The following is a 26,660-nucleotide window of genomic DNA, read 5'->3' on the forward strand; positions in this document are numbered from 1 at the left end:
TGCTTCCATTCATTCCTATGGAACCGCAGTGGAGCCTTCACACTGAGTATACACTCCACTCAGAATGAGCGGAGCATATACTCAGTGTGAAGGCTAAGCAAAGCATTGTGGGACATAGTACCTGTCAGGATACGGAGTCGCCGCGGTCTCCTTGCTGCGCGGCGTCTCCCTGGGAGACGTGTTAGGAGTTCTATTGGGTGTGCTTAGGTCATTAAGGGTTAATCTTTTCCTTACCTTCAGTCTCCATGCCGTTAGCCATCAGGTGTGTTCTCTGCTGCTATTTAATCCCCACCCAGGCATGGATCCTTGCCAGCCATTCACTTTGTGTTTCCTGGTCCCCCTGCTCAGTCTGATTCCCTGTCTGTTTGTATTCTATATGTTTCTTGGTTTTTAGACCCGGCTTGTATTTTTGACTATCCCTTGTCTTTTGATTTGGTACCTTTATTATATCTCCTGGCTCGACCTCTTGCTCGTCTGACCTCGCCTTCTCTTCTGTGTCTTGCTGGGACTTGTGGTCCTCCCTGGTTCCATGCTGTTTAGTCTTTTGTTTTGCATTGCATTGACACTGTGCTTTCTGTTTAGGTGTGACCCCGTGACTCCAGTCCCTAGGACTTTCAGGGCCTCCTCTCCCCTTATCCTAGCCGCCGGGATAGAAGCGTAAGGAGTCGTGGTAGGCGCACTTCAATTAGGAAGTGCATTGGTCTGCCTCATCTCAGATATTACAGCATAGTTATAGCTGCAGGGCCTGCGACCCCTTTTGTCATTAGCTGCACAGTGTTGCTTTCCCAGCTGTGTCACTTTGCACTGCCTGACCCTGACTCCAATCCTTACAGTACCGATCTCGATCCCACCTAAAATGATCGTGTTCGGAATTCCGATCACGATCGCTCAACCCTACCTGAGAAGCATTGAAAGATAATGTCTACATCTTATTGCATGTATTTACAACACTTTTTAATGTTGGCATCAAAATTGATGTCCACTCCATGTTTGCCTAGAAGCTGGAGCAATAATTTCTGAAACAATGGCGAGTACTGATAGATGTAGTAAAGCAAGAAAATTGTATCATGAAAAAGAACGTGTTATTTGCCTCATCTTGACATTAAGTGCATGAATAACTGTTATATACTGTAAATGTATTAATCTGATGGAAGAGACTTCAGAAATCACATTAACAAAAATCTAAAGCCCAAAGCTGACTACAGATTAAGTTTAGATGGATCCTGTAATAATATGTCTAGTCTCTGGAGTATATGGTGAAAGGTGTATAATATGCTGACACCACTGGCAATAGCACATTACTCTGCAGAATAAAAAGCATGCCACTGACACTTCAATTACTGAAACAACGACTCTCAGAAGTATGAGTGTCGTAAGTAATGTCCAAAACAACGGCACTATCATTTGCTCCTTTTATATCAAAATCTAAAATGGACTTTGTGTACTAAGCAAGTTACAAAAATGCTGAACATGAGCCAAAAAACTGCAATGAATAATATAAGGCAATATATTGGATTCTGTCCTGTTTCTATAACTGTGTTTCACAATTTATTATACTGCAATAGTATAATAAATAATATGTAATATCTGGTAGCTCATACGTTCAAGTAGAAATGTTTGACTTCCATTAATAAAATTGTAATGGAACAAATATATCATGGAGAACCTTAAACAGGACATTTTTATATAACTACTGGTGAGAGCCCCCTGTTTCTGCTAGTTTTGAGGCACTTAAACAGGCTCTACCTCATTCCCTGAGTATACTCAACACATTAAAGTGACAGACAACTTTCTCTGTTATGTATGTCACATTTGTAGATTTGTAGGAAAACAACTTTGAAGCATTATGCAAATTCGGTAATTGATGCACTGGAACCGGGTCTTCAGCTCCCTCTTGCATCTCAGACCCTACAATCTCATGCCTGCACCACCGTGTGTAGTCCAGTCAGTGCTATGACATCATCCATCCTACTTGAGATGCAACAACAGTGCTCCCAGGGCTGAAGGTGCACTCCAAGTACCATCACTGTAATGTAATCTGTAATGCGTTGGTGGCATTTGAATATGCTTGCAGGAGGTGGTAGACTTCTTTTAAGTAGTAATGCTCGAGAAATGAAGAGGTTAACTGATCTTCTTGTTGTATGGTACAGTGAACAGTGGGGTGTGGTGAATCCCATCCACTTTGCAGGGACTGCAAAACACAGCGGTTTTTGCAATGTGGGGCAAAAAGTGCATACCGTGTTTCCCCAAAAATAAGACAGTTTCTTATATTAAATTTTGGTCCTAAACATATGCTATGTCTTATTTTCAGGGGATGTCTTATTTTATTTTAGTGTGCTGCTGTCACCACTAGAGATGAGCGAACAGTGTTCTATCGAACTCATGTTCGATCGGATATTAGGCTGTTCGGCATGTTCGAATCGAATCGAACACCGCGTGGTAAAGTGCGCCATTACTCGATTCCCCTCCCACCTTCCCTGGCGCCTTTTTTGCTCCAATAACAGCGCAGGGTAGGTGGGACAGGAACTACGACACCGGTGACGTTGAAAAAAGTAGGCAAAACCCATTGGCTGCCGAATACATGTGACCTCTAATTTAAAAGAACAGCGCCGCCCAGGTTCGCGTCATTCTGAGCTTGCAATTCACCGAGGACGGAGGTTTCCGTCCAGCTAGCTAGGGCTTAGATTCTGGGTAGGCAGGGACAGGCTAGGATAGGAAGGAGAAGACAACCAACAGCTCTTGTAAGAGCTAAATTCCAGGGAGAAGCTTGTCAGTGTAACGTGGCACTGACGGGCTCAATCGCCGCAACCCAGCTTTCCCAGGATCCTGAATGGAATACACTGTCAGTGTATTCCCGTATACCCGATATATACCCCGATACCCGTTCCAACGGTGTGCCCCCCCACCTTCACCCCAGAAATACCCTGCAAGTCCCCTAGCAATAGAATTGGGGCTATATACACCCACAATTTTTACTACTGGTATACAGTGCCATTGTCTGACTGGGAATTCAAAGAATATATTGGGAATACAAATACCCTCATTTCTTGCTACTGCCATATAGTGCCAGTGTCTGACTGGGAATTCAAAGAATATATTGGGGTTACGTGCACCCACAATTTTTACTACTGGTATACAGTGCCATTGTCTGACTGGGAATTCAAAGAATATATTGGGAATACAAATACCCTCATTTCTTGCTACTGCCATATAGTGCCAGTGTCTGACTGGGAATTCAAAGAATATATTGGGGTTACGTGCACCCACAATTTTTACTACTGGTATACAGTGCCATTGTCTGACTGGGAATTCAAAGAATATATTGGGAATACAAATACCCTCATTTCTTGCTACTGCCATATAGTGCCAGTGTCTGACTGGGAATTCAAAGAATATATTGGGGTTACGTGCACCCACAATTTTTACTACTGGTATACAGTGCCATTGTCTGACTGGGAATTCAAAGAATATATTGGGGTTATAAATACCCTCATTTCTTGCTACTGCCATATAGTGCCAGTTTCTGACTGGTAATTCAAAGAATATATTGGGGTTACGTGCACCCACAATTTTTACTACTGGTATACAGTGCCATTGTCTGACTGGGAATTCAAAGAGTATATTGGGAATACAAATACCCTCATTTCTTGCTACTGCCATATAGTGCCAGTTTCTGACTGGTAATTCAAAGAATATATTGGGGTTACGTGCACCCACAATTTTTACTACTGGTATACAGTGCCATTGTCTGACTGGGAATTCAAAGAATATATTGGGGTTATAAATACCCTCATTTCTTGCTACTGCCATATAGTGCCAGTTTCTGACTGGTAATTCAAAGAATATATTGGGGTTACGTGCACCCACAATTTTTACTACTGGTATACAGTGCCATTGTTTGACTGGGAATTCAAAGAGTATATTGGGAATACAAATACCCTCATTTCTTGCTACTGCCATATAGTGCCAGTTTCTGACTGGTAATTCAAAGAATATATTGGGGTTACGTGCACCCACAATTTTTACTACTGGTATACAGTGCCATTGTCTGACTGGGAATTCAAAGAGTATATTGGGAATACAAATACCCTCATTTCTTGCTACTGCCATATAGTGCCAGTTTCTGACTGGTAATTCAAAGAATATATTGGGGTTACGTGCACCCACAATTTTTACTACTGGTATACAGTGCCATTGTCTGACTGGGAATTCAAAGAATATATTGGGGTTATAAATACCCTCATTTCTTGCTACTGCCATATAGTGCCAGTTTCTGACTGGTAATTCAAAGAATATATTGGGGTTACGTGCACCCACAATTTTTACTACTGGTATACAGTGCCATTGTCTGACTGGGAATTCAAAGAGTATATTGGGAATACAAATACCCTCATTTCTTGCTACTGCCATATAGTGCCAGTTTCTGACTGGGAATTCAAAGAATATATTGGGGTTACGTGCACCCACAATTTTTACTACTGGTATACAGTGCCATTGTCTGACTGGGAATTCAAAGAATATATTGGGGTTATAAATACCCTCATTTCTTGCTACTGCCATATAGTGCCAGTTTCTGACTGGTAATTCAAAGAATATATTGGGGTTACGTGCACCCACAATTTTTACTACTGGTATACAGTGCCATTGTCTGACTGGGAATTCAAAGAGTATATTGGGAATACAAATACCCTCATTTCTTGCTACTGCCATATAGTGCCAGTTTCTGACTGGGAATTCAAAGAATATATTGGGGTTACGTGCACCCACAATTTTTACTACTGGTATACAGTGCCATTGTCTGACTGGGAATTCAAAGAATATATTGGGGTTATAAATACCCTCATTTCTTGCTACTGCCATATAGTGCCAGTTTCTGACTGGTAATTCAAAGAATATATTGGGGTTACGTGCACCCACAATTTTTACTACTGGTATACAGTGTCATTGTCTGACTGGGAATTCAAAGAGTATATTGGGAATACAAATACCCTCATTTCTTGCTACTGCCATATAGTGCCAGTTTCTGACTGGGAATTCAAAGAATATATTGGGGTTACGTGCACCCACAATTTTTACTACTGGTATACAGTGCCATTGTCTGACTGGGAATTCAAAGAATATATTGGGGTTATAAATACCCTCATTTCTTGCTACTGCCATATAGTGCCAGTTTCTGACTGGTAATTCAAAGAATATATTGGGGTTACGTGCACCCACAATTTTTACTACTGGTATACAGTGCCATTGTCTGACTGGGAATTCAAAGAGTATATTGGGAATACAAATACCCTCATTTCTTGCTACTGCCATATAGTGCTAGTTTCTGACTGGGAATTCAAAGAATATATTGGGGTTACGTGCACCCACAATTTTTACTACTGGTATACAGTGCCATTGTCTGACTGGGAATTCAAAGAATATATTGGGGTTATAAATACCCTCATTTCTTGCTACTGCCATATAGTGCCAGTTTCTGACTGGTAATTCAAAGAATATATTGGGGTTACGTGCACCCACAATTTTTACTACTGGTATACAGTGCCATTGTCTGACTGGGAATTCAAAGAGTATATTGGGAATACAAATACCCTCATTTCTTGCTACTGCCATATAGTGCCAGTTTCTGACTGGGAATTCAAAGAATATATTGGGGTTACGTGCACCCACAATTTTTACTACTGGTATACAGTGCCATTGTCTGACTGGGAATTCAAAGAATATATTGGGGTTATAAATACCCTCATTTCTTGCTACTGCCATATAGTGCCAGTTTCTGACTGGTAATTCAAAGAATATATTGGGGTTACGTGCACCCACAATTTTTACTACTGGTATACAGTGCCATTGTCTGACTGGGAATTCAAAGAGTATATTGGGAATACAAATACCCTCATTTCTTGCTACTGCCATATAGTGCCAGTTTCTGACTGGGAATTCAAAGAATATATTGGGGTTACGTGCACCCACAATTTTTACTACTGGTATACAGTGCCATTGTCTGACTGGGAATTCAAAGAATATATTGGGGTTATAAATACCCTCATTTCTTGCTACTGCCATATAGTGCCAGTTTCTGACTGGTAATTCAAAGAATATATTGGGGTTACGTGCACCCACAATTTTTACTACTGGTATACAGTGCCATTGTCTGACTGGGAATTCAAAGAGTATATTGGGAATACAAATACCCTCATTTCTTGCTACTGCCATATAGTGCCAGTTTCTGACTGGGAATTCAAAGAATATATTGGGGTTACGTGCACCCACAATTTTTACTACTGGTATACAGTGCCATTGTCTGACTGGGAATTCAAAGAATATATTGGGGTTATAAATACCCTCATTTCTTGCTACTGCCATATAGTGCCAGTTTCTGACTGGTAATTCAAAGAATATATTGGGGTTACGTGCACCCACAATTTTTACTACTGGTATACAGTGCCATTGTCTGACTGGGAATTCAAAGAGTATATTGGGAATACAAATACCCTCATTTCTTGCTACTGCCATATAGTGCCAGTTTCTGACTGGGAATTCAAAGAATATATTGGGGTTACGTGCACCCACAATTTTTACTACTGGTATACAGTGCCATTGTCTGACTGGGAATTCAAAGAATATATTGGGGTTATAAATACCCTCATTTCTTGCTACTGCCATATAGTGCCAGTTTCTGACTGGTAATTCAAAGAATATATTGGGGTTACGTGCACCCACAATTTTTACTACTGGTATACAGTGCCATTGTCTGACTGGGAATTCAAAGAGTATATTGGGAATACAAATACCCTCATTTCTTGCTACTGCCATATAGTGCCAGTTTCTGACTGGGAATTCAAAGAATATATTGGGGTTACGTGCACCCACAATTTTTACTACTGGTATACAGTGCCATTGTCTGACTGGGAATTCAAAGAATATATTGGGGTTATAAATACCCTCATTTCTTGCTACTGCCATATAGTGCCAGTTTCTGACTGGTAATTCAAAGAATATATTGGGGTTACGTGCACCCACAATTTTTACTACTGGTATACAGTGCCATTGTCTGACTGGGAATTCAAAGAGTATATTGGGAATACAAATACCCTCATTTCTTGCTACTGCCATATAGTGCCAGTTTCTGACTGGGAATTCAAAGAATATATTGGGGTTACGTGCACCCACAATTTTTACTACTGGTATACAGTGCCATTGTCTGACTGGGAATTCAAAGAATATATTGGGGTTATAAATACCCTCATTTCTTGCTACTGCCATATAGTGCCAGTTTCTGACTGGTAATTCAAAGAATATATTGGGGTTACGTGCACCCACAATTTTTACTACTGGTATACAGTGCCATTGTCTGACTGGGAATTCAAAGAGTATATTGGGAATACAAATACCCTCATTTCTTGCTACTGCCATATAGTGCCAGTTTCTGACTGGGAATTCAAAGAATATATTGGGGTTACGTGCACCCACAATTTTTACTACTGGTATACAGTGCCATTGTCTGACTGGGAATTCAAAGAATATATTGGGGTTATAAATACCCTCATTTCTTGCTACTGCCATATAGTGCCAGTTTCTGACTGGTAATTCAAAGAATATATTGGGGTTACGTGCACCCACAATTTTTACTACTGGTATACAGTGCCATTGTCTGACTGGGAATTCAAAGAGTATATTGGGAATACAAATACCCTCATTTCTTGCTACTGCCATATAGTGCCAGTTTCTGACTGGGAATTCAAAGAATATATTGGGGTTACGTGCACCCACAATTTTTACTACTGGTATACAGTGCCATTGTCTGACTGGGAATTCAAAGAATATATTGGGGTTATAAATACCCTCATTTCTTGCTACTGCCATATAGTGCCAGTTTCTGACTGGTAATTCAAAGAATATATTGGGGTTACGTGCACCCACAATTTTTACTACTGGTATACAGTGCCATTGTCTGACTGGGAATTCAAAGAGTATATTGGGAATACAAATACCCTCATTTCTTGCTACTGCCATATAGTGCCAGTTTCTGACTGGGAATTCAAAGAATATATTGGGGTTACGTGCACCCACAATTTTTACTACTGGTATACAGTGCCATTGTCTGACTGGGAATTCAAAGAATATATTGGGGTTATAAATACCCTCATTTCTTGCTACTGCCATATAGTGCCAGTTTCTGACTGGTAATTCAAAGAATATATTGGGGTTACGTGCACCCACAATTTTTACTACTGGTATACAGTGCCATTGTCTGACTGGGAATTCAAAGAGTATATTGGGAATACAAATACCCTCATTTCTTGCTACTGCCATATAGTGCCAGTTTCTGACTGGGAATTCAAAGAATATATTGGGGTTACGTGCACCCACAATTTTTACTACTGGTATACAGTGCCATTGTCTGACTGGGAATTTAAAAAGTATATTGGGAATACAAATACCCTCATTTCTTGCTACTGCCATATAGTGCCAGTGTCTGACTGGGAATTCAAAGAATATATTGGGGTTACGTGCACCCACAATTTTTACTACTGGTATACAGTGCCATTGTCTGACTGGGAATTTAAAGAGTATATTGGGAATACAAATACCCTCATTTCTTGCTACTGCCATATAGTGCCAGTTTCTGACTGGGAATTCAAAGAATATATTGGGGTTACGTGCACCCACAATTTTTACTACTGGTATACAGTGCCATTGTCTGACTGGGAATTCAAAGAATATATTGGGGTTATAAATACCCTCATTTCTTGCTACTGCCATATAGTGCCAGTTTCTGACTGGTAATTCAAAGAATATATTGGGGTTACGTGCACCCACAATTTTTACTACTGGTATACAGTGCCATTGTCTGACTGGGAATTCAAAGAGTATATTGGGAATACAAATACCCTCATTTCTTGCTACTGCCATATAGTGCCAGTTTCTGACTGGGAATTCAAAGAATATATTGGGGTTACGTGCACCCACAATTTTTACTACTGGTATACAGTGCCATTGTCTGACTGGGAATTTAAAGAGTATATTGGGAATACAAATACCCTCATTTCTTGCTACTGCCATATAGTGCCAGTGTCTGACTGGGAATTCAAAGAATATATTGGGGTTACGTGCACCCACAATTTTTACTACTGGTATACAGTGCCAATTTCTAACTAGGAATTCAAAATGCGCAAGGCTCCCGGAAAGGGACGTGGACGAGGCCGTGGGCGAGGTCGGGGGAATGGTTCTGGGGAGCAAGGTAGCAGTGAAGCCACAGGGCGTCCCGTGCCTACTCCTGTGGGGCAGCAAGCATTGCGCCACTCCACAGTGCCAGGGTTGCTTGCCACATTAACTAAACTGCAGGGTACAAACCTTAGTAGGCCCGAGAACCAGGAACAGGTCTTGCAATGGCTGTCAGAGAACGCTTACAGCACATTGTCCAGCAGCCAGTCAGACTCTGCCTCCTCTCCTCCTATTACCCAACAGTCTTGTCTTCCTTCCTCCCAAAATTCCGAAGCTTTACAGAACAATAACCCAAACTGTCCCTGCTCCCCAGAGCTGTTCTCCGCTCCTTTCATTGTCCCTCAACCTGCCTCTCCACGTCACGATTCCACGAACCTAACAGAGGAGCATCTGTGTCCAGATGCTCAAACACTAGAGTCTCCTCCATCTCCGTTCGATTTGGTGGTGGATGACCAGCAACCCACCCTCATCGACGATGATGTGACGCAGTTGCCGTCAGGGCATCCAGTTGACCGGCGCATTGTGCGGGAGGAGGAGATGAGACAGGAGTTGGAAGAGGAAGTGGTGGATGATGAGGACACTGACCCGACCTGGACAGGGGGGATGTCAAGCGGGGAAAGTAGTGTGGATGTTGAGGCAGGTGCAGCACCAAAAAGGGTAGCTAGAGGCAGAGGCAGAGGTCAGCAGCTTAGGCGAAGCCAGGCCACACCCGGAATCTCCCAAGATGTTCCAGTTCGTACCCAGCCCCGAAAAACTCCCACCTCGAGGGCACGTTTCTCGAAGGTGTGGAGTTTTTTCAAGGAATGCGCCGAGGACAGATATAGTGTTGTCTGCACAATTTGCCTCTCGAAATTGATTAGGGGCTCTGAGAAGAGCAACCTGTCCACCACTTCAATGCGCCGTCATTTGGAATCCAAGCACTGGAATCAGTGGCAGGCAGCAACGGCAGGACAAAGGCCGCCTGCCGTTCACGCCACTGCCACTGCCTCTGCCTCTGCCACTGCCTCTGCCTCTGCCACTGCCACTGCTGACTGTGCTGGCGATGCACTCCAGAGGACGAGCCAGGACACCACTTCATCTGCCTCCGCCACTTTGTTGACTTCTACCTCATCCTCCCCTGGTCCTGTCTTATCTCCTTCTCCTGCACCATCAAAGGCACCATCAGGCGTTTCTTTACAACAACCCACCATCTCTCAGACATTGGAGCGGCGGCAGAAATACACTGCTAACCACCCACACGCGCAAGCCTTGAACGCCAACATCGCTAAACTGCTGGCCCAGGAGATGTTGGCGTTCCGGCTTGTTGAAACTCCCGCCTTCCTGGACCTGATGGCAACTGCGGCACCTCGCTATGCCGTCCCTAGCCGTCACTACTTCTCCCGGTGTGCCGTCCCCGCCTTGCACCAGCACGTGTCACTCAACATCAGGAGGGCCCTTAGTTCCGCGCTTTGCACAAAGGTCCACTTGACCACCGACGCGTGGACAAGTGCATGCGGACAGGGACGCTACATTTCACTGACGGCACACTGGGTGAATGTAGTTGAGGCTGGGACTGCTTCCCAAACTGGCCCGGTGTACCTCGTCTCCCCGCCTAACATTCCTGGCAGGGACACGAGAAGAACACCCCCCTCCTCCTCCTCCTCTACCGCCTCCTCCTCCGCCACCGCCTCCTCCTCCGCCACCGCCTCCTCCTCCGCTGTTAGATTGACCCCAGCTACGAGTTGGAAACGTTGCAGCACTGGCGTTGGTAGACGTCAGCAGGCTGTGCTGAAGCTGATCAGCTTGGGGGACAGACAGCACACTGCCTCCGAGGTGAGGGATGCCCTCCTCGATGAGACGGCAATATGGTTTGAGCCGCTGCACCTGGGCCCAGGCATGGTCGTTTGTGATAACGGCCGGAACCTGGTAGCAGCTCTGGAGCTTGCCGGACTCCAACATGTTCCATGCCTGGCCCACGTCTTCAACCTAGTGGTGCAACGTTTCCTAAAGAGCTACCCCAATGTTCCAGAGCTACTGGTGAAAGTGCGGCGCATGTGCGCCCACTTTCGCAAGTCGACAGTAGCCGCTGCTAGCTTAAAATCTCTCCAGCAACGCCTGCATGTGCCACAACACCGGCTTTTGTGCGACGTCCCCACACGCTGGAACTCAACGTTTCAGATGTTGAATAGAGTGGTTGAGCAGCAGAGACCTTTGATGGAATACCAGCTACAAAACCCTAGGGTGCCACAAAGTCAGCTGCCTCAGTTTCACATCCATGAGTGGCCATGGATGAGAGACCTTTGTGACATCCTACGGGTCTTTGAGGAGTCCACAAGGAGGGTGAGCTCTGAGGATGCGATGGTGAGCCTTACAATCCCGCTCTTGTGTGTTCTGAGAGAATCCCTGATTGACATCAGGGATAACTCAGATCACACAGAGGAGTTAGGGATAGCATCCGATCCGTCACAGCTGGAGAGTAGGTCCACACATCTGTCCGCTTCACTGCGTTTAATGGAGGAGGAGGAGGAGGAGGAGGAGGAAGAAGAGTTGTCCGATGATGTGATGGTGATACAGGAGGCTTCCGGGCAACTTCGAATCGTCCCATTGTTGCAGCGCGGATGGGTAGACATGGAGGATGAGGAGGAAATGGAGATTGAACTTTCCGGTGGGGCCAGAGGAGTCATGCCAACTAACACTGTGGCAGACATGGCTGAGTTCATGTTGGGGTGCTTTACAACCGACAAGCGTATTGTCAAAATCATGGAGGACAACCAGTACTGGATCTTTGCTATCCTTGACCCCCGGTATAAAAACAACATCTCGTCTTTTATTCCGGTAGAGGGGAGGGCCAATCGCATCAATGCTTGCCACAGGCAATTGGTGCAGAATATGATGGAGATGTTTCCAGCATGTGACGTTGGTGGCAGGGAGGGCAGTTCCTCCAGTAGGCAACCAAGTTCTCACCGGTCCACACAAACGAGGGGCACACTGTCTAAGGTCTGGGACACCTTGATGGCACCCCCTCGCCAAAGTGCCGCCACGGAGGGTCCTAGTGTCACCAGGCGTGAGAAGTATAGGCGCATGTTGCGGGAATACCTTTCCGACCACAGCCCTGTCCTCTCCGACCCCTCTGCGCCCTACACGTATTGGGTGTCGAAGTTGGACCTGTGGCTTGAACTTGCCCTATATGCCTTGGAGGTGCTGTCCTGTCCTGCCGCCAGCGTCCTATCTGAGAGGGTGTTCAGTGCAGCCGGTGGCATCATCACTGACAAGCGCACCCGTCTGTCAGCTGAGAGTGCCGACCGGCTCACTTTGATAAAAATGAACCACCACTGGATAGAGCCTTCATTTTTGTGCCCACCTGTGTAAAGCACCCCAACATGAAACTCCATGTCTGTACTCAACCTCTCCAATTCCTCCGCATCCTCATACTCATCCACCATAAGCGTTGCACAATTCTGCTAATACTAGGCTCCCTCCAACATGATTTCCCCCAACTCTGCTGGTTAGAGGCTCCCTCCACCCTGATTTCCACCAACTCTGCTGGTTAGAGGCTCCCTCCACCCTGCTTTCCCACAACTCTGCTGGTTAGAGGCTCCTTCCACCATGAATTTGCCAAAACTGGGCTGTTTAGAGGCTCCCTCCACCATGAATTGGTCCAAACTGGGCTGGTTAGAGGCTCCCTCCACCATTAATTGGTCCAAACTGGGCTGGTTAGAGGCTCCCTCCACCATGAATTTGCCCAAACTGGGCTGTTTAGAGGCTCCCTCCACCATGAATTTGCCCAAACTGGGCTGTTTAGAGGCTCCCTCCACCATGAATTGGTCCAAACTGGGTTTTTTAGAGGCTCCCTCCACCATGAATTGGTCCAAACTGGGCTGGTTAGAGGCTCCCTCCACCATGAATTGATCCAAACTGGGGTGGTTAGAGGCTCCCTCCACCATTAATTGGTCCAAACTGGGCTGGTTAGAGGCTCCCTCCACCATTAATTGGTCCAAACTGGGCTGGTTAGAGGCTCCCTCCACCATTAATTGGTCCAAACTGGGCTGGTTAGAGGCTCCCTCCACCATGAATTTGCCCAAACTGGGCTGTTTAGAGGCTCCCTCCACCATGAATTTGCCCAAACTGGGCTGGTTAGAGGCTCCCTCCACCATGAATTGGTCCAAACTGGGGTTTTTAGAGGCTCCCTCCACCATGAATTGGTCCAAACTTGGCTGTTTAGAGGCTCCCTCCACCATTAATTGGTCCAAACTGGGCTGGTTAGAGGCTCCCTCCACCATGAATTGGTCCAAACTGGGTTTTTTAGAGGCTCCCTCCACCATGAATTTGCCCAAACTGGGCTGTTTAGAGGCTCCCTCCACCATGAATTGGTCCAAACTGGGCTGGTTAGAGGCTCCCTCCACCATGAATTTCCCAAAACTTGGCTGTTTAGAGGCTCCCTCCACCATTAATTGGTCCAAACTGGGCTGGTTAGAGGCTCCCTCCACCATGAATTGGTCCAAACTGGGGTTTTTAGAGGCTCCCTCCACCATGAATTGGTCCAAACTTGGCTGTTTAGAGGCTCCCTCCACCATGAATTGGTCCAAACTGGGGTGGTTAGAGGCTCCCTCCACCATTAATTGGTCCAAACTGGGCTGGTTAGAGGCTCCCTCCACCATTAATTGGTCCAAACTGGGCTGGTTAGAGGCTCCCTCCACCATGAATTTACCCAAACTGGGCTGTTTAGAGGCTCCCTCCACCATGAATTTGCCCAAACTGGGCTGGTTAGAGGCTCCCTCCACCATGAATTGGTCCAAACGGGTTTTTAGAGGCTCCCTTCACCATGAATTGGTCCAAACTTGGCTGTTTAGAGGCTCCCTCCACCATGAACTGGTCCAAACTGGGTTTTTTAGAGGCTCCCTCCACCATGAATTTGCCCAAACTGGGCTGTTTAGAGGCTCCCTCCACCATGAATTTGCCCAAACTGGGCTGGTTAGAGGCTCCCTCCACCATGAATTGGTCCAAACTGGGGTTTTTAGAGGCTCCCTCCACCATGAATTGGTCCAAACTTGGCTGTTTAGAGGCTCCCTCCACCATGAATTGGTCCAAACTGGGGTGGTTAGAGGCTCCCTCCACCATTAATTGGTCCAAACTGGGCTGGTAAGAGGCTCCCTCCACCATTAATTGGTCCAAACTGGGCTGGTTAGAGGCTCCCTCCACCATGAATTGGTCCAAACTGGGTTTTTTAGAGGCTCCCTCCACCATGAATTTGCCCAAACTGGGCTGTTTAGAGGCTCCCTCCACCATGAATTGGTCCAAACTGGGCTGGTTAGAGGCTCCCTCCACCATGAATTTCCCAAAACTTGGCTGTTTAGAGGCTCCCTCCACCATTAATTGGTCCAAACTGGGCTGGTTAGAGGCTCCCTCCACCATGAATTGGTCCAAACTGGGGTTTTTAGAGGCTCCCTCCACCATGAATTGGTCCAAACATGGCTGTTTAGAGGCTCCCTCCACCATGAATTGGTCCAAACTGGGGTGGTTAGAGGCTCCCTCCACCATTAATTGGTCCAAACTGGGCTGGTTAGAGGCTCCCTCCACCATTAATTGGTCCAAACTGGGCTGGTTAGAGGCTCCCTCCACCATGAATTTGCCCAAACTGGGCTGTTTAGAGGCTCCCTCCACCATGAATTTGCCCAAACTGGGCTGGTTAGAGGCTCCCTCCACCATGAATTGGTCCAAACGGGTTTTTAGAGGCTCCCTTCACCATGAATTGGTCCAAACTTGGCTGTTTAGAGGCTCCCTCCACCATGAATTGGTCCAAACTGGGGTGGTTAGAGGCTCCCTCCACCATTAATTGGTCCAAACTGGGCTGGTTAGAGGCTCCCTCCACCATTAATTGGTCCAAACTGGGCTGGTTAGAGGCTCCCTCCACCATGAATTGGTCCAAACTGGGGTTTTTAGAGGCTCCCTCCACCATGAATTGGTCCAAACTTGGCTGTTTAGAGGCTCCCTCCACCATTAATTGGTCCAAACTGGGCTGGTTAGAGGCTCCCTCCACCATGAATTGGTCCAAACTGGGTTTTTTAGAGGCTCCCTCCACCATGAATTTGCCCAAACTGGGCTGTTTAGAGGCTCCCTCCACCATGAATTTGCCCAAACTGGGCTGGTTAGAGGCTCCCTCCACCATGAATTGGTCCAAACTGGGGTTTTTAGAGGCTCCCTCCACCATGAATTGGTCCAAACTTGGCTGTTTAGAGGCTCCCTCCACCATTAATTGGTCCAAATTGGGCTGGTTAGAGGCTCCCTCCACCATGAATTGGTCCAAACTGGGTTTTTTAGAGGCTCCATCCACCATGAATTTGCCCAAACTGGGCTGTTTAGAGGCTCCCTCCACCATGAATTGGTCCAAACTGGGGTGGTTAGAGGCTCCCTCCACCATTAATTGGTCCAAACTGGGCTGGTTAGAGGCTCCCTCCACCATTAATTGGTCCAAACTGGGCTGGTTAGAGGCTCCCTCCACCATGAATTGGTCCAAACTGGGGTTTTTAGAGGCTCCCTCCACCATGAATTGGTCCAAACTTGGCTGTTTAGAGGCTCCCTCCACCATTAATTGGTCCAAACTGGGCTGGTTAGAGGCTCCCTCCACCATGAATTGGTCCAAACTGGGTTTTTTAGAGGCTCCCTCCACCATGAATTTGCCCAAACTGGGCTGTTTAGAGGCTCCCTCCACCATGAATTGGTCCAAACTGGGGTGGTTAGAGGCTCCCTCCACCATTAATTGGTCCAAACTGGGCTGGTTAGAGGCTCCCTCCACCATTAATTGGTCCAAACTGGGCTGGTTAGAGGCTCCCTCCACCATGAATTGGTCCAAACTGGGGTTTTTAGAGGCTCCCTCCACCATGAATTGGTCCAAACTTGGCTGTTTAGAGGCTCCCTCCACCATTAATTGGTCCAAACTGGGCTGGTTAGAGGCTCCCTCCACCATGAATTGGTCCAAACTGGGTTTTTTAGAGGCTCCCTCCACCATGAATTTGCCCAAACTGGGCTGTTTAGAGGCTCCCTCCACCATGAATTGGTCCAAACTGGGTTTTTTAGAGGCTCCCTCCACCATGAATTGGTCCAAACTGGGCTGGTTAGAGGCTCCCTCCACCATGAATTGGTCCAAACTGGGGTGGTTAGAGGCTCCCTCCACCATTAATTGGTCCAAACTGGGCTGGTTAGAGGCTCCCTCCACCATTAATTGGTCCAAACTGGGCTGGTTAGAGGCTCCCTCCACCATTAATTGGTCCAAACTGGGCTGGTTAGAGGCTCCCTCCACCATGAATTTGCCCAAACTGGGCTGTTTAGAGGCTCCCTCCACCATGAATTTGCCCAAACTGGGCTGGTTAGAGGCTCCCTCCACCATGAATTGGTCCAAACTGGGGTTTTTAGAGGCTCCCTCCACCATGAATTGGTCCAAACTTGGCTGTTTAGAGGCTCCCTCCACCATTAATTGGTCCAAACTGGGCTGGTTAGAGGCTCCCTCCACCATGAATTGGTCCAAACTGGGTTTTTTAGAGGCTCCCTCCACCATGAATTTGCCCAAACTGGGCTGTTTAGAGGCTCCCTCCACCATGAATTGGTCCAAACTGGGGTGGTTAGAGGCTCCCTCCACCATTAATTGGTCCAAACTGGGCTGGTTAGAGGCTCCCTCCACCATTAATTGGTCCAAACTGGGCTGGTTAGAGGCTCCCTCCACCATGAATTTGCCCAAACTGGGCTGGTTAGAGGCTCCCTCCACCATGAATTGGTCCAAACTGGGTTTTTTAGAGGCTCCCTCCACCATGAATTTGCCCAAACTGGGCTGGTTAGAGGCTCCCTCCACCATGAATTGGTCCAAACTGGGGTTTTTAGAGGCTCCCTCCACCATGAATTTGCCCAAACTGGGCTGTTTAGAGGCTCCCTCCACCATGAATTGGTCCAAACTGGGTTTTTTAGAGGCTCCCTCCACCATGAATTGGTCCAAACTGGGCTGGTTAGAGGCTCCCTCCACCATGAATTGGTCCAAACTGGGGTGGTTAGAGGCTCCCTCCACCATTAATTGGTCCAAACTGGGCTGGTTAGAGGCTCCCTCCACCATTAATTGGTCCAAACTGGGCTGGTTAGAGGCTCCCTCCACCATGAATTTGCCCAAACTGGGCTGTTTAGAGGCTCCCTCCACCATGAATTTGCCCAAACTGGGCTGGTTAGAGGCTCCCTCCACCATGAATTGGTCCAAACTGGGGTTTTTAGAGGCTCCCTCCACCATGAATTGGTCCAAACTTGGCTGTTTAGAGGCTCCCTCCACCATTAATTGGTCCAAACTGGGCTGGTTAGAGGCTCCCTCCACCATGAATTGGTCCAAACTGGGTTTTTTAGAGGCTCCCTCCACCATGAATTTGCCCAAACTGGGCTGTTTAGAGGCTCCCTCCACCATGAATTGGTCCAAACTGGGGTGGTTAGAGGCTCCCTCCACCATTAATTGGTCCAAACTGGGCTGGTTAGAGGCTCCCTCCACCATTAATTGGTCCAAACTGGGCTGGTTAGAGGCTCCCTCCACCATGAATTTGCCCAAACTGGGCTGGTTAGAGGCTCCCTCCACCATGAATTGGTCCAAACTGGGTTTTTTAGAGGCTCCCTCCACCATGAATTTGCCCAAACTGGGCTGGTTAGAGGCTCCCTCCACCATGAATTGGTCCAAACTGGGGTTTTTAGAGGCTCCCTCCACCATGAATTGGTCCAAACTGGGTTTTTTAGAGGCTCCCTCCACCATGAATTTGCCCAAACTGGGCTGGTTAGAGGCTCCCTCCACCATGAATTGGTCCAAACTGGGGTTTTTAGAGGCTCCCTCCACCATGAATTTGCCCAAACTCTGCTGGTTAGAGGCTCCCTCCACCATGAATTGGTCCAAACTGGGGTTTTTAGAGGCTCCCTCCACCATGAATTTGCCCAAACTCTGCTGGTTAGAGGCTCAATCCACCCTGATTTTCAAAACAAATGTTGGTGCCAACCTCAACTTACTACAAGGGCCAAATTCACTGCTGGTGACAAGCTCTCCTCACTGCAAGTGCCAAATACACATGTTTCAAGGTGTTTTCCTACTGTTAGAGAGGTGGTATTGAGTGTGTAAAGTGTGTAGTTGTTAGGCTGTGATGTTGGGGTAATAGAGGGTCTTTGGTGTGTTAGATGCCCCCAGACATGCTTCCCCTGCTGTCCCAGTGTCATTCCAGAGGTGTTGGCATCATTTCCTGGGGTGTCATAGTGGACTTGGTGACCCTCCAGACACGGATTTGGGTTTCCCCCTTAACGAGTATCTGTTCCCCATAGACTATAATGGGGTTCGAAACCCGTTCGAACACACGAACATTGAGCGGCTGTTCGAATCGAATTTCGAACCTCGAACATTTTAGTGTTCGCTCATCTCTAGTCACCACTGCACTACGTTGAGATGTGCTTGCTGCGCAAAGACTGTATGAGGAAAAACATTGCAGCCGACTGAACACTGTGTGCGGTGCACAGAAAAGATGGCTTCTGCCGCTGCTATTATACCGTACATTGTATCCACTGTTCCTCTGATGTGGGATGAGCTGGGAGAGTGGACCCCCGCCGCATACAATGCTTAATGTATGCACAACGGGCATCTCCCAGCTCATCCTACAGCAGCAGGAACAGTGGATACAACGTTTTGCTGCAGCATCAGCAGCCGGCATATCCGTGCACATGGAACATCGTCCACAGCGTTCAGCCAGCTGAAATGTTTTTCTTCATACAATCTTTGCACAGAAAGATTATTATTATTGGGGGATGTCTTACTTTCGGGGGATGCCTTATATTAGGCAATTCAACAAATGACTTATTTTCGGGGAAACAGGGTAGTCACAAATGCCTAAGCGAGTAACTACCTCTTTGTGGACTATCTCCAGTACTCGACACTGACTACTACTAGTTACCTACCTGTAAAGATCTTTGATATGGCATTTGGATAAAAAGTAAACTTTGCCAGAAGCATTTTTCTTTTCTTTTTTTTTTTTTTTTTCAAGAATTATGTGGAAGGGGCTATGCAGGAGACTTGACTCAACAATAATTGATTAAAGGATAATTTCTGTAAGACTACATTACATTATATTTATTTTATTATTTTTATTTTTTGAATTGTTTAAAACAGAATTTTTATTTATTTATTTGTTTTACATTTTGCTATAGTCCCCTCCCCCCAGGGGGCTTGAAATTGAGATCCTTACAATGCTTGTGTCATGTATAGTAAGCCAGTGATAAAAGTGAGAGTGATTCAACATCTCTTTGGAGTATGGGGTGTACTTGATTAGCATCACTTTAAGGTGAAAGCTCCTTTTGTCACTTCCATCTCAGAACAGATCTGTGAATAAACCTCCTTTCTCAGAATAAATGGAGATTGTATTTAAGCCCTTTGCTCTGGGAAATTACAATTAAGAAAACAAAACAAAGCAATTGAGTCTAATAAAAGACTTCTTTACGCTAGTCTTACATCTTATGCCTATACATTTATTTTGCCTATGCGGAGATACAGTATAATCACACACTCACTCATTGTACTTGGTCATTGTTCTTGAGGATAACATATTCTGGAAATGCACAATGTATCATTCAGCTTAATTGTATGGCTTCAAAAGAAGGAGGAGCCATATGTTACTTTATAATGGCACCGTTTCATCTGCCATACAATATATAGGATTTTACATGTTTTATCACCTTGGCAAATACTTTTTTTTGATTGATATGTAACACAAGGGAATAAGAAAAGAGGGAAAAGACCCCAGAAACAAGAAAAAGCTATATGATATCAAGGCTAATGCAAGCTTACTAGTCAACAATGAAACAGATACTGAACATTCTAGAGGAAAAATCATTGAGCTTTGGCTATAAAGACGTATGCTAAGGCCCCATGTTGCGGAAACGCAGCTTTTTTTGTTGCAGATTTTGAGCCAAAGTCAAGAGTGGCTACAAATGGAATCGGAAATATATAGAAAGCTCTTATACTTCTAACCTCTGCTCAATTTAATCTTGGCTTTGGCTCAAAAAACTGCAACAAAATCTGCATCAAAAAAAGCTGTGTTTCCGCAACATGGGGCCTTAGCCTTATACAGTATTTTGAATTATGGAAAAGTATACAAAAACCGCTGATGCCAATGTTATAAAGGTAGTATAGAGAAGAATAAAAGAGGAAACAATGTGTGGAAGGGGAAGGAGTAAGCTGATTATTACCTTGTTTGGATGTGGAAGTTGTTTGTAGTGCCAGTGTGCTCATAGTCGTGGACGGCAGCAGCAAAAATCATTGCAAATATCTCCAGTTCTGTAAGCCAGTGCTACAATGGAAAATTAGATTGATGAGATCAATGATGAAGGAACTGTTGAGTAACCATTATTATACATTCAGATATTCAGTCTGGAAAAATCAAACATCACATGTACATATAAAATATCCACTAGTTAGTCAAAAAATAAATAAAAACCTTATGTTTCTCAAATTATACTTTTACTATTGACCTGACTAAGTAAAAAGAAGGAAATAACTTTTACCAGAATAATTGTCAGTTGATCCAAGTGTTTGGAAAGGTTCAGGTATCCTTTGGGTGTTGACAGCTTTAGAGGATGGTGAAACTTTGAAAAAAAAACCTCCAATGTTTTTCTTTGTAAGTCATCTATTAATGTATACCAGCTTTTATCTTAAGAGCCATAGATATATAGATGTAGCAGAGTTAGACCTCTTGCAGGCGAATGTGTGCTATTTCAGTCTGTGTTTTTCCCAGATTGCACACTGACCCATTCATTTCTTATGGGCCCGAGCACACTACTATGCAGGCTGAGGATCCATACTGTAAATCTTAGAGCCCGGTCCTGTTCTGCTCAGTGTTTGTGGCCCAGACTCACCCACAGTAGCCTATGGGAGAGTAAAAGCCACGGACGCTACCCAGATGTGTTCTCTGTGTTGTCTGTATTGTGAAAGTTACAAGGTTTTTTGTCTCAGTGTGATGATGACACACTGAAGCAATACTGTCCATTTTTGCAAATATACGGCACTAATACTGATGACACACGGTCCACAAAAACTGAATACTGAACAGTATTTTGCAGACCGCAAACTACACACGGTCGTCTGCAAGGGCGTTAAACTGAACTAATTTAAATTAAAAAAAATTACAATGATTTCTCATTAGTTTCTGCTGTCTACAGTGATAAGATATCAAACTGAAGCAGTTTAACCAGTTGCAGAAGTTTACGCTGCAGACGTTGCGGTTAATTCTGCTACATCTGTATCTCATCCTGTGCGTAAAAAAATGCCGAAAACACTTGTTTACAGTATACTGACAATTACTGAACAGATTCCAAGTTATATTGACAAGTAATATTTGGATTACGTATTACATCTGTGTGTTGGAAGTTTTAACATGCAACAAAATTGTTGCAATCAGGATCAACTGATTTAGCTAAAAGCATACCAACGCTTGAAAGTTGGAGAAAAATTCCTGCCTTTATATACACTGTGTTATGCCTGGTGCAGGACCTAAGAGAGTGGTAAATGTCATAGGTAGAAAGGAGCGAATTGTTCAGAGAATGTCGATAGACGAAGATGCCTATGCTGAGGAGTGGACTACACCAGGTATGTACATTATAGAAGATTTACAACTATAGGTGACATCCATGCAATCCATGTGTTTGGATGAAGCAGACCCCCGTTTTGAACTTTTTCAGATAGAACCAGAAGGGAATTTGTTATACTCTGGGGTCTCTTCAGCCCAGTTCAATAGCTGGAGGCCCAGGGGAGGTGACAAAAACATTTTTATTCACCTTCCATTACCTTTTCTGAGCCATCTTGGGGCGTTCTGCGTCCTCCTGGCAGTGTCTGGCACTCCTCACTGATGTCATGCACTTGGAGTCATGCCTGTGGCATGTGATCGGGCCTTAGGGGTGGTATGGTCGCACCGATTGTCATGGCGTCATGACGCTTGGTGTGCTTATGTCAATGCTGAGACCCAATCACAGGCCTCAGTGGTAAACCAGGTAAGATGCCAACTCTGACGTTCTCTGTGACATCATCCTCCGAAGGACAACATGTATCGCTTTATGCCGTGAGGAGGCCTAGAAGATGTAAGAGAATGTCAGTGTATTTTGGTCACCTCCCCTGGACTTCCAGATATTATACTCTGGGTATAATTTACTGGCATTTCCAAACAAGTTGGAATGATTTGTGAGGACACACTCCTCCACTTTAGATCTTCTGTGAAAGTTTGTTCGTGCTGTGCAAAGCTGGGAATGCTTGCTCAGCTTTTTTTTCCTGGTTCTGGCTTCCCTCTGGGTGCCAAAGTTGCTACACAATGACATCATTGCGCTCTTGTGTGATGACGTCACCCACTCCTTGTTCCCACCTTTTGGTTTTTTTTGCAGCATCAGGAAGTAGAAGTGGTTCACCCCTCCCATTTTTCCTATATATGGATGCTGACAGAGAGCGGCCAAACATTCTGTTGTTTATTAGCTAGTTTATTAGCTAGTTTGAATTCAAGTAGTGTATTCTTCCTTTATTTTGCTTTTGTTGCCTAAAATTTTAGGCTAACTTATTTTGTGTTTGTTTCAGATGTCTTCCTCTGCTTTCAGGTGTAAGTCTGCATCCAAACGCAAACATCTGACTTGCTGGTCCTGCAAATTCCCTTACCTGACAGCTACAAATTCAATGCATGCTACCAGAGTTGCCTAAATGAATCCTTTGAAGAGCCATCTATCAGAAATGTAGTCATTTGGGTTAAGGAGTATGTCTAGGACACCACGAATGACTTAAAAGAGTCCTTAACCCGTTCATCTAAATGGCCCTTACACAGTAAGGCATCCGATACTGTTATGCGATCTGACAAAGAATTCAAGATCGTGGATGAAACGGATTCCTCTGGCAATTCAGAAACAGATATAGCGTAACTGCTGTTCCCTCTAGACAAAAAAAATCAGAGATGATTAAAGTCTATCAGGTCAAGGGACCTTGATGTTGACCAAGGGGAAGCATCTAGTTCCACCTGTAGGGGGCTTTCAAAGTGGACGACATACTCCAAAGAGCTATTTCCACCGAGTGAAAATGCCCAGAGAAGTCCTCTGTATTATCTAAAAAATTTAAAACACTGTTCCCAATATCTGAGGACCAGTTTTGGGCTTGGAGTCTTTCCACTTAAGGTGGACATGGCAGTTGCCAAATTATTATCCAGGTGTACGCTTGTACCCTGTGAAGTTGAGTCTAATCTCCAGGGTCCCATTTCACCGCGGGGCAGAGTGTTCTCTAAGGATAGCTTATACAGGTTCCTCTGCATAGTGATCTGTTGGTATAGCTTCTAGTGAGGTAACTAGAAAGCTGTGTTCCGACCCATCATCTTTGAAGAAAAATATTGATTTTGTGGTCTCCCTGTACGAATTATTGTCCTCCTTGAAGGGTATAGCCCTTGAGGCAGATTTCCTCAACAAACCCTCTCTTCACCAAGTGAAATTAACTGCTAAAGCTATAGCCCTGACTACCTCGGCCGTCGCCCACTATGGCTGAAGCTTTGGATGGCAGAGGTCTTTCTTTTTTTCTAGAGGTCAGGGAAAAGAGTGTATCATATTTATGTGTCATGGAGATAATTCAGTCCGGTTACAGCATAGATTTTACTGTGCCTCCTCAGGACAGATTTATTCAGACCACTTTCCTCCCTGCAGTCCGTCAAAATGCTCTGGAGTCCTCAGTACAGGACTATATAAGACGAGGTTCCAATGTAGTGCCAAGGGTCTGGGATTTATTCTCCAGCCTTTCTGGTTCCAAAACCCTCAGGAGACTGGAGGATGCTAATAAATATCAACAGAGCCATCAGGAAAAGAAAATTCCACCTGGAAACAATGAGGTTGGTAACATCCATTCTCCAGCAAGGACGCTTCATGGCGACTCTGAATCTAAAGGATGCTTACTTCCACGTCCCTATTCTTCCTGCTCACATGAAATACCTGAGGATTGCAGTGGTCATAAAAATTTGGTTAAGACACCTCCAGTTTACCTCACTTCCATTCGGAATAACATCAGCACCTTATGTGTTTACCAAGATGGTTTCTGCTGTAGCAGCATCACTGAAAATCCGGGGGATCTCAATTGTTCCCTATCTGGACAACTGGCTGTTAATAGCCTCCTCAAGAGAAGGCCTACTATAGCACCTATCCATTACTGTAAATTTTCTCCAACAGTTAGTTTGGATTATAAATTGAGCAAAGTCTCAAATATCACCAGCAACCCAGAAGACATTTCTAGGGTCCATAATCAATTACGGCCTAATGAAAATACCTCTTCTTCCCTCCAGAAGGGAAAGAATCATCAAGGCCACAAAATTCCTGCTGGTTCCTTAGCCTATCACCATCAGGACATGCATGAGCCTATTGGGATTGATGTCATCAGCTGCAGAAGCAGTCCCTTGGGTGTTATGGCATCTTTGCCCACTGCAGAGAGAAGTCCTGTCAGCCTGGAATCACAAAACCAGCGGTCTAGACAGAAGATTTTTCCTGTCTCAGGAATCCTGCTTGTCCCTCAAGAGGTGGATTCAGCTAAGAAATGGAAAGTCCAAGGTCACTGGACTCCGATGAATACGGATGCATCTCTCACAGGATGGAGAGCCCACCTGAACGACCTTCTGGCCCAATGGTCTTGGAATTCCCTCGAGAAGTTGATGTCATCCAATTGGAGGGAACTCTGAGCGGTACAACTAGCACTGATTCACTTTACTGACCCGTTGAGGGGCAAGTCAGTATGTGTGAGATTGGGCAATATGACATCCGTCCTTTATTTAAACAAACAGTAAGGAACTCAGTCACCACCACTTCTAAATAAAGTGGGGAAGATCTCGAGTTAGGCAGAGAAGAACCTAACCCATCTTTCTGCCATATATATTCGAGGGTCACTGAATGTAGTGACTTAGATCAATTGAGTTGTGGTATCACTGCTACAGGGGAATGGTCATCCAGAAGTCTTTCAAGCAATCACTCTGAAATGGGGTCATCCAGAGATAGACCTGATGGCAACCAGACTCAATGCCAAGGTAGAGAAGTTCTAAACACATAATAGAACAGAATATTTGTTCTATTATGTGTTTAGATAAGGTATTTTGAGTAACACACTTTGTAGTCTTTCTATTTTGCTCAATAGTGTCCATAGACCATGTATTATATTTTTTTTTTCTTATTTTTGCATATTCTGTTCAACTATGTGTTTAGATAAGGTATGTTGAGTAAGACACTTTGTAGTCTTTCTATTTGGCTCAATAATGTCTATAGACTACTTTTTTCTCATTGCCAATCTCCATGATACCAAGCGTATTGATGAAGATCTGGCAGGACCAAGTCTCTGTAATCACCATTATTCCATTCTGACCAAAGAGAGCTTGTTTTTCCCAGTCACAGGATATATTGCAGGCTTCCTCTGATGCAGAACCTGGTGTTTCAAGGGCCCAAGCTCTGCCAGGATCTGAAATCCTTCATTCTGACAGCCTGGAGGTTGACTAGTCCTTATTACGATCTAAGGGACTCTCAGGATCCAACTTAAGTACTCTCTCTCACTAGAGCAGAGACCTAGAGAAACATCTTCATCTCCTGGACATCGGGTAGAGGAATTTAGAGCTCAGATCCTTCCATTCCACACATCCTGGAATTCCTTAAGAACGGTTTAGACAAGGACCTTAGCCCTTCCACTTCCAAGTTCAGGTTGCTGCCCTGTCAGCCTGCTTAGACAAGCGGCTTTCCACAGACCTGTTGATTAAAAGATTATGAGCATCCGGCATTACCTCAGCATCCTCTTCAGGTATCCAGCAGGCATGGCAGATGACTCTGGTCATCATCACTCGCCCTGGGGGTGACTTTTGAGATCTGTGATTGGACCTGGCACACTCTAGACTGGAACTAGAATAGACTAGACTGAGCTCTCAATGATCATCACAGACACTAAATTCCTCTACAACCCCACCCAGTGGCCTATTATTGGCCAGGGCTTAACCAAGAGGAATGTTTGAAAACAGAGGGGGAAAAATAACAAGGGAAAGATGCATAACAGTGACACAGAACATAGAACACAGAGAACGGGACATATCAACACAACTCAGAGGCACAATAGACAAGTGCTTGAAGCAGTAGCACTCTGGGATGCTGCAAAGTCTGAGGGTGTACGTGATGTTCTCCAATGACATTCAGCACACCTACAGCACCGCTGAAAAAAGCCGCCTGTGTTGAATGTTTTGTGGAGGGTGGAGCTGTCTCATCTAGTGCACTTTTGAGAACGTCATTCATTTACAGGACCGTTTTAACTATAGAATGTCATTACTGGGTGTTAATGCAGACTCCTTTATGTATAATGGTTGGCGTGTTTTGTAAAGGAGAGAAGGTCCTGAAGACAGAAGGCTATGGTCAGAAAGTGGCAGAGAGGAGTTAGTAAATTAAGA

The 26,660-nt window shown here is 45.1% G+C and overlaps 1 protein-coding gene across 7 annotated transcripts in view; it reads right to left on the reverse strand.

Moving 5' to 3' along the window:
• Positions 1-26,660, reverse strand: part of PDE1C (phosphodiesterase 1C) — a 662,111-nt gene that overhangs the window by 75,924 nt on the left and 559,527 nt on the right. For all 7 annotated transcript variants that reach the window (XM_075271106.1, XM_075271107.1, XM_075271101.1 and 4 more), the window contains one exon: positions 20,440-20,540. In XM_075271106.1, the coding sequence (XP_075127207.1) occupies positions 20,440-20,540 (101 nt within the window). The remainder of the gene's footprint in view (positions 1-20,439; positions 20,541-26,660) is intronic.

Source organism: Leptodactylus fuscus, chromosome 4, assembly GCF_031893055.1.
Source record: "Leptodactylus fuscus isolate aLepFus1 chromosome 4, aLepFus1.hap2, whole genome shotgun sequence".
NCBI lineage: Eukaryota > Metazoa > Chordata > Amphibia > Anura > Leptodactylidae > Leptodactylus > Leptodactylus fuscus.